The sequence below is a fragment of the Ixodes scapularis genome, unplaced genomic scaffold (assembly GCF_016920785.2).
Source record: "Ixodes scapularis isolate PalLabHiFi unplaced genomic scaffold, ASM1692078v2 PGA_scaffold3__209_contigs__length_174095766, whole genome shotgun sequence".
Classification (NCBI taxonomy): domain Eukaryota; kingdom Metazoa; phylum Arthropoda; class Arachnida; order Ixodida; family Ixodidae; genus Ixodes; species Ixodes scapularis.
In genome coordinates this window covers 13566853-13575770 of record NW_024609868.1, presented here as the reverse complement: position 1 = coordinate 13575770, position 8918 = coordinate 13566853, and the positions used below count along the sequence as shown (strand labels likewise).

Sequence of the window (8918 nt, the reverse complement as noted above, 5' to 3'; positions counted from 1 at the left end):
CAATACAAAAATCAAGTAATTTAAATTTATTCGATTCATATCAGATTTTCTAAAATATATAAAGTTTATTTGATATAAATCCAATTTGTCTTAAATCACCGTGGCACACAAAAAAAAAGATTATTTACCAGTAGATGCATTTTAAACGTCGCAAATTCCTCCATCAAGCCTTTCGATCGCTGAGCGTCAAAGGTTGTATTATAATGCCTTTTCGCTACAGAAAAAAAAAAAAAAAAAAAATTGTTGTCTATTTGAAAGTAAACGGGTTCATACCGGTAACAGTTTAGCCATACCGGTCACAAGGTTGTCAAAGGGGTCGTCCGTATGGCTCAAAAGGGTCCCCCATATCAGCCATAACGGTCACCTATTTGGGCAAACAGGTCACTCCTTTGGCAAACGGGTCACTCGTCTGGGCAAATGGGCGACTCGTTTGGGCAAGGTTGTCGCACGTTTGCTCAAACCGGTGACCATGTTGCACAGACGGCTGACCGGAGACCGGCAAACTGTACCGGTCTAATGAAACGGCTTCCCGGAGCCCGTTTGATACTGAACCTACAGATCGGCGGCATGCGCACGCATATTTCAGCCGTCGCAGCCTGTTCCCGGAAAGCCGAGAGCGCCGGTTCATCGATTTACAATCGTCCACGTAATGCAAGTAATTATATTCATATTTTGATTGCTCTGATGTTCGCTTATACTGCAACTGCAGTAGGCAAAAAAGTGTTTAGTTTTTTTGTTTGTTTTTTTCACGTGAACGTGTGATTTGGCGAGCCGATATTTTGGACAGAGCTTTAAAACTTTGGCGTTCTTTGTTGCCGCAATTTACTTCAGCTCGAATCTCTCTTTCAGAAGACGCGACCGGGTGAAAAAGTATACTTCTAGACTCCATTTCCCCTACACCGTGGTTTCACCTCAATTCAAGGCTCAACGAATGTAGCGCGCGAACACGTCGCTGCAAGAACATCGAGCATTGCGACAGCAGGCCCGTCGTTGCAGCAGTCAACTTACAAGCTCGCGCAGGGTCCTTTTTTCGCCCGGGCGCAAGCCGAGCTTCTGGCCGGCGCCATTTCCAGCGTTTGAGCGTGATGAAATGCGCGCGATTCGCATTCTTTCGAGGCGAATCGCGCGAGGATAGGGTTAGGGGGCGTCGCATGGCTATACTCTTTTTCACCTCAACTTGTGCACCGGCGAATTCTCCTCAAAGAGAATTGTATCAGTGCGCCAACCAACCAGAGTGCCGGGTGTCCTCACCCGCACTCCCACTGGGAGGAGTCAGAGTGCATGTTGACAGTTGATTCAGCCAGCGGGTTGCAAGCAGGTTTGTGGCGTGCGTATTCGTAGCGGTCGCTCAGGTCGCTCGCGAAAGAGCGGGAGTCTGTGCTATCAAACCGCACTGGCCGGCATCTCAACAGGTGCAAGGAAATGTAATGCATAGAAAACATGATTCGCAGCTATCGTCGCGCTTCGTCGCCATCGCTTTCAATCGGGCATGCGGACCGCGTTTGCAACTTCGCTGCCGCGCAACATTCGCGCTTTTTATGTTGCCTGGTATGTGACATGCCCTTACGTTACGGTCGCGGTTTTGTTGAAAAAGTTTATATTATTTGCTTCTTGAACTGGTAGCCTGCGATTTCAGTCTCTCCAGCGCCAAATACCACGCCCGCGAACGGCTCTCTGCTGCACCGATAGGCATGCGAGATGTCCGACAGCATTTGGAAATGACTGGTAAAGTGCCAGATTGCTGTAACAGACGGATTACTCAGCAGATTCTCAAAATAGTGTAAAACGTGTTTTCTGCAGCTGACGTCGACTGCATCAAAGCCGCGAATGTGGAGTGGTGAGAATTGTGGTCTAATATGAGCCGTTATACAATATTGTTGGTCTAATATGAGCAGTTATAGTTATATGAGCAGTCACCAAGAAAACTGCAAGTATATCTACAAGGTTTATTGTTGGTAACAAGGAGCATACCACATTCATAGTAGCTCTGGTTCATGTTCTGTGTTCATTGCAGGCCACTGTCCACAGCTCTTCTAGCCCCTGCTTTTTTGCTGCGATGACATGTAGCATTCTAAGTCGAAAAATTGTATGATCAAATGGTGGATATACACAGCATTGGTTGTTCTCTTTCCCCCCTCCCCCATGGTAAAAGCCCCTAAAACGAACAATTTCGGTATTGTACTGTACTGCCCAAAACAGTTTCCTGTTACAATGCTTGCATTCTTTGTTCCCAGTTCTCTTACCTTCGAGAAAACAGATGCAGCTGTACTACATCTGGGCACTATAACTGACCGCCCCACATCCACTTATTTTAGTACGGAACTATGTCACTTCATTGCAGGTCTAATCCTTTGAATCACTATAAAATATTTCTGGGACAGCACCAGCATGCATTTGTGTATAGCGAATGTACTTGTGGCAGCTTTTGTTTGCAGTGCCACAGCCCTGCATCTTTGCGACTCATAAGCTTCTTGAAGTTCGTATTTTGTACATCCCTAGGATGAACACAGGACAAGCACTAAAAGGCCCTTTCGTGTTTGTCCTGTGTCCTAGGTTTACAATGTGATGTAAGCTCATGAGCCAAAAACTGGTAACACAAGCAAATTCTGTAGACCTGCACTGTTCAATTAGACCTCGGGCACTTCCTGTGTACTCTGCATTCAACGAACTGCATTTCTGGCGTCTTTGGGGCCAGGGGTGTTCTAAAATTGAATTCTGCTGTGCAAGTCTATTCTGTAACCTTTGCTGTACCCTTATTATGCTGTTATATTGTGTACGACAAGTGTGTATGATGTTTGTGATTGGGAGGGGGAGCGGGGGGGGGGGGGGGGGGGGGCGGCGCCTCGTGAGGCAATTCTGTTTGCCTTTTGTGTCGGCTCTTGGGCAACGACTGTTTGTATGTTGCTGCCTAAATAAAGATTCAATCTAAGAGGAACTAGCAGATGAGTGCACACAAGCCGGTGTAAGCTGAAGACATGCTAAATCCCGCAATATTAGCCTGGGAGACGAGAAGGGAATGGAACGACGTCTTGAACATGGCTCGGTGTTTAATATTTCTGTGCAACATAACGGAGCCGACTCGTCGTGTTGCTGCAACAGTTCTCGAAGTGGCAGGGCTTCAATCAAGGTGACGAGAGTTAGCCCACACAGGCAGGCCGCCTTGTTTTCAGTGAAGGCTTCACGTAGGCTTCCGAAGCCGCCTCGTCGTGTTGCTGCAGCCGTTCTCGGAGAGGCAGGGTTGCATACCAGATATCGGGAGTCAGCCCACACAGGCAGGCCGCCTTGTTTTCAGAGAACGCTTCAAGTGGGCCTCCGAATCCGCCTCGTCGTGTTGCTGCAGCCGTTCTCGGAGAGGCAGGGTTGCATACCAGATATTGGGAGTCAGCCCACACAGGCAGGCCGCCTTGTTTTAAATGAAGGCTTCACGTAGGCTTCCGAAGCCGCCTCGTCGTGTTGCTGCAGCCGTTCTCGGAGAGGCAGGGTTGCATACCAGATGTCGGGAGTCAGCCCACACAGACAGGCCGCCTTGCTTTCAGAGAAGGCTTCACGTAGGTTTCTGAAGCCGCCTCGTTGTGTTGCTGCAGCCGTTCTCGGAGAGGCAGGGTTGCATACCAGATGTCGGGAGTCAGCCCACACAGACAGGCCGCCTTGCTTTCAGAGAAGGCTTCACGTAGGTTTCCGGATGCCGCCTCGTCGTGTTGCTGCAGCCGTTCTCGGAGAGGCAGGGTTGCATACCAGATGTCGGGAGTCAGCCCACACAGGCAGGCCGCCTTGTTTTCGGAGAACTCTTCAAGTGGGCCTCCGAAGCCGCCTCGTCGTGTTGCTGCAGCAGTTCTCGGAGAGGCAGGGTTGCATACCAGATGTCGAGAGTCAGCCAACACAGGCAGGCCGCCTTGTTTTCAGAGAACGCTTCAAGTGGGCCTCCGAAGCCGCCTCGTCGTGTTGCTGCAGCAGTTCTCGGAGAGGCAGGGTTGCATACCAGATGTCGAGAGTCAGCCAACACAGGCAGGCCACCTTGTTTTCAGAGAACGCTTCAAGTGGGCCTCCGAATCCGCCTCGTCGTGTTGCTGCAGCCGTTCTCGGAGAGGCAGGGTTGCATACCAGATGTCGGGAGTCAGCCCACACAGACAGGCCGCCTTGCTTTCAGAGAAGGCTTCAAGTGGGCCTCCGAAGCCGCCTCGTCGTGTTGCTGCAGCCGTTCTCGGAGAGGCAGGGTTGCATACCAGATGTCAGGAGTCAGCCCACACAGACAGGCCGCCTTGCTTTCAGAGAAGGCTTCACGTAGGCTTCCGAAGCCGCCTCGTCGTGTCGCTACAGCCGTTCTCGGAGAGGCAGGGTTGCATACCAGATGTCGGGAGTCAGCCCACACAGGCAGGCCGCCTTGTTTTCGGAGAACTCTTCAAGTGGGCCTCCGAAGCCGCCTCGTCGTGTTGCTGCAGCAGTTCTCGGAGAGGCAGGGTTGCATACCAGATGTCGAGAGTCAGCCAACACAGGCAGGCCGCCTTGTTTTCAGAGAACGCTTCAAGTGGGCCTCCGAAGCCGCCTCGTCGTGTTGCTGCAGCAGTTCTCGGAGAGGCAGGGTTGCATACCAGATGTCGAGAGTCAGCCAACACAGGCAGGCCGCCTTGTTTTCAGAGAACGCTTCAAGTGGGCCTCCGAAGCCGCCTCGTCGTGTTGCTGCAGCAGTTCTCGGAGAGGCAGGGTTGCATACCAGATGTCGAGAGTCAGCCAACACAGGCAGGCCACCTTGTTTTCAGAGAACGCTTCAAGTGGGCCTCCGAATCCGCCTCGTCGTGTTGCTGCAGCCGTTCTCGGAGAGGCAGGGTTGCATACCAGATGTCGGGAGTCAGCCCACACAGGCAGGCCGCCTTGTTTTCGGAGAACTCTTCAAGTGGGCCTCCGAAGCCGCCTCGTCGTGTTGCTGCAGCAGTTCTCGGAGAGGCAGGGTTGCATACCAGATGTCGAGAGTCAGCCAACACAGGCAGGCCGCCTTGTTTTCAGAGAACGCTTCAAGTGGGCCTCCGAAGCCGCCTCGTCGTGTTGCTGCAGCAGTTCTCGGAGAGGCAGGGTTGCATACCAGATGTCGAGAGTCAGCCAACACAGGCAGGCCACCTTGTTTTCAGAGAACGCTTCAAGTGGGCCTCCGAATCCGCCTCGTCGTGTTGCTGCAGCCGTTCTCGGAGAGGCAGGGTTGCATACCAGATGTCGGGAGTCAGCCCACACAGACAGGCCGCCTTGCTTTCAGAGAAGGCTTCAAGTGGGCCTCCGAAGCCGCCTCGTCGTGTTGCTGCAGCCGTTCTCGGAGAGGCAGGGTTGCATACCAGATGTCAGGAGTCAGCCCACACAGACAGGCCGCCTTGCTTTCAGAGAAGGCTTCACGTAGGCTTCCGAAGCCGCCTCGTCGTGTCGCTACAGCCGTTCTCGGAGAGGCAGGGTTGCATACCCGATGTCGGGAGTCAGCCCACACAGGCAGGCCGCCTTGTTTTCGGAGAACTCTTCAAGTGGGCCTCCGAAGCCGCCTCGTCGTGTTGCTGCAGCAGTTCTCGGAGAGGCAGGGTTGCATACCAGATGTCGAGAGTCAGCCAACACAGGCAGGCCGCCTTGTTTTCAGAGAACGCTTCAAGTGGGCCTCCGAAGCCGCCTCGTCGTGTTGCTGCAGCAGTTCTCGGAGAGGCAGGGTTGCATACCAGATGTCGAGAGTCAGCCAACACAGGCAGGCCGCCTTGTTTTCAGAGAACGCTTCAAGTGGGCCTCCGAATCCGCCTCGTCGTGTTGCTGCAGCCGTTCTCGGAGAGGCAGGGTTGCATACCAGATGTCGAGAGTCAGCCAACACAGGCAGGCCGCCTTGTTTTCAGAGAACGCTTCAAGTGGGCCTCCGAATCCGCCTCGTCGTGTTGCTGCAGCAGTTCTCGGAGAGGCAGGGTTGCATACCAGATGTCGAGAGTCGGCCCACACAGGCAGGCCGCCTTGTTTTCAGAGAACGCTTCAAGTGGGCTTCCGAAGCCGCCTTTGCCACACTGCTTACATATTAAGTGGCTCCACACCTGGAATGTGTGGCTGGCCTGATCCAGAGACAACTTCATCGCAGCTTTCATCTTCATAGGAGTTGTCGCTGTCATCTCCGGCATTGATTTCGATGATGATTGGTGCAACCTCTCTGTCCGACAGGCTGTCATTCTCCCAGAACTGCTTTTCCATCTTCTGAACATGCTGTATAGCAGCGGTCCAGTTGTCTTTCGTGACATTCTTGATTGCCTGCTCTAGAAGCACCTTCACATCTTTTAGTTTGAAAGACGAGTTGCTTCGCGCAACCTCATTCTTCACTTGCCCCCAGATAAGCTCAATGGGATTCAGCTCACAATGATAAGGGGGCAGCCTAAGAACCGTGCACCCAAGAGTTTCAGCACGTGTGTCCACTCGGTAGCTGAGGAACTTGTGTCGCACTTGGGAGACTAAAGAAATTAGTTCCACCTTGAGCATGTCTTTGTCCCACTCAATTCCCTTTGAGCTTAGCCATTCTTGGATGACACTCTTGGTTGAAGATTTCGTGGGGACACACTCCACGCGTCTTGAGTGGTAGGAAGCGTTATCCATTACAATAACGCTTCCTGGCTCTACCTTGGTCAGGAACAAGTCAAACCAATGTTCAAACCTGTTGCCATCCATCTCGTCGTGGTAATCGCCCGACTTCACTCCATGAAAAATGTCGAGGCAACCTTCCACAAAGCCTTGGTCACCCCCAACGTGAGTGACAATCAGTCTGCTGCCTTTGCCAGATGGATTTTTGAGACCGGTGTTGAGGCCGCGATTTCCTGCGTCTCTGGCAGAACGCACCGTCGTGTCGACCCAGATCTTGTTGACGGTGTGTCCGGCGTTGACCCACGTTTCGTCGAGATAATAGATCGCCTTACCCTCTGCTCGAAACTTCAGGATCGAGCGGAGGTACTTCGCACGCCACACAAGGATGTCGTCCTTCTCAATGAGAAGAGAGTTGCGACTCCTCTTCTGCAGCTCGAACCCAATGTCATGCAAAAGACGGTACACAGTCGATGGACTCGGTTCCACGGCGACCTCATCATCCTTCAGCGCTTCAATGAGGGCTTCGCGTATCTTCGTGACGGTCGGGGTTTCGTTCCTTCGAAAGAAGCCGTGCACGCAGGACCGCAACGCAGACAGCACAAAAGAGTCGTACTGGACCAGGCGACGACGGGTGCCAACCGACTTTGGGCGCTTACCAGTTGGAGTTCGAAGGAGCCCGGAATTCGTGATGGCTTCCTTCTTTATGGCAACAACTGTCCGTGCTCCGACGCCAGTATACTCAGACGTCAGCTGGTATAAGTCGTTCCTCAACCTGTCCGGGTATTGTTCTCGCAGCTTGGCGTACACGGAAAGAACCATCTGCTTGCAATCGCTCGAGAGCTTGCGTCCTTGCCGATGCTTCTTCCACAAATTTACTGGTGTCGTGGCGGCTGGCTTACGTCTCGACGGCGGTGGAGATGGAGCCATGGAAACTACCTCAACGATATCCACAAAGGAAATACGCTGAATAATAAAACAGAACGATAAAGTTGTAAAAAATATCTGAACACGCAGAAGAAGAAGAACGCAATCGGGCCGAGCGCGTCGAGCATTCGATTCCCCGAATACAACAACAACATGACGTCACCGAGTTAACCGGACGCGTTCGTAAATTCAACAGAAGTAAAGAAATAGACACTCAGGCTGCAAGTCTTGCGCCGTTTAAGTGGACAGTTTGACGGTACAATTGTTTTATTTGAGAAAATATGTTAGCCAAGTCGGGAGTGCTGGATTTATTAAGAAAGCAATTCTGTTTGTGAACGACTCACTCTTCCGTGAACAAACGAACGCAGTCAGTAGGGCCTCAGTCACCACGCAGCGACTGCGTGCGATTCGTATTTTAAAAAGAATCACACCAATAAATTTGGACATATGAAAAATTATAGCTCAAAACGTGCTACATCATAAGCCCTATTTAAGATGATTGGATTATCACGATTACGACGCTCGTATAGAACTTTTTCTTTGTAGACACTTTTTTGTTTATATTTGTTTCAAAAATGGCGGAGGAGCGCTTCGTGGTGGTGCGACGGTGACTGGCCAATGCGCGGCCTGTAGAGGTGGAGCCTCCGGTGCACAAGTTGGGGTGAAAAAGAGTATAGATGAGGGTGGGAGTATCCGGTGCCGAGAGCGCGAGATAAAAAAAAAGGCGTTTTTGTAAACCTCTTTTACCTTAGTGGTCATTTCGTTTCCTCCTTATTATACAACTCCACGCTGACAGATTCAAATATAACTTTGAAAACCTAGATCAAGATACACAATTTAACTAGCTTGCTTGTCACATAGTTATACCCGTTAGCCCTGAACTAGCTGTTTTTTAGGAACGAAAATCATCATAAGCCGGACAGGGAAACAAATAATTAGGGCACTCATATCTGTCTGAATAGTCAATTACAAGTTCAAGGTTTGTTGGCTTTGGTTTTAAAGTGGTATACGTTCTGGGCCTTCTGCTATTTGCATGCCACCGTTTTGTTTATGTATATTTGTTGTCGTATGTTTTATTTTCTAACAGATAGCAAATATTATTGTGTATCTTTACGCCTCCAAGTCTGGGTCACATTACTGACTAGATGTTTTGAAATTTAAACCATCTTGTAGGCGGCGGGTGGTTGTACAAAGGCATCTCGAATAACGACACCGGCGCCGATCACACGCCCCAGAATAATTGCTTATATGGAAATTATGAAAATATTAAAAAATGCCAGAAAGCCAACATCGCGAACTACAATTTGGTCAGTACGGTCGTTCGGGACGTATACCAGAAAATTGTGAAAAATTATGTCTATCTTTTCGTAACACGCGAAACGCGAACTGAATTTTGAATTTTAACTAGTATTTTT

At 50.7% G+C, this 8918-nt stretch overlaps 1 protein-coding gene across 1 annotated transcript; it reads right to left on the bottom strand.

Moving 5' to 3' along the window:
- Positions 1-6021: 6021 nt before the first annotated feature.
- LOC121046860 lies at positions 6022-8262 on the bottom strand. The gene is made up of 2 exons (XM_040501548.1): positions 8251-8262; positions 6022-6972 (listed from the first exon to the last, which is right to left on the bottom strand). Exons 1-2 carry the CDS (start codon positions 8260-8262, stop codon positions 6022-6024), a joined length of 963 nt encoding a protein of 320 aa, XP_040357482.1.
- Positions 8263-8918: the final 656 nt, after the last annotated feature.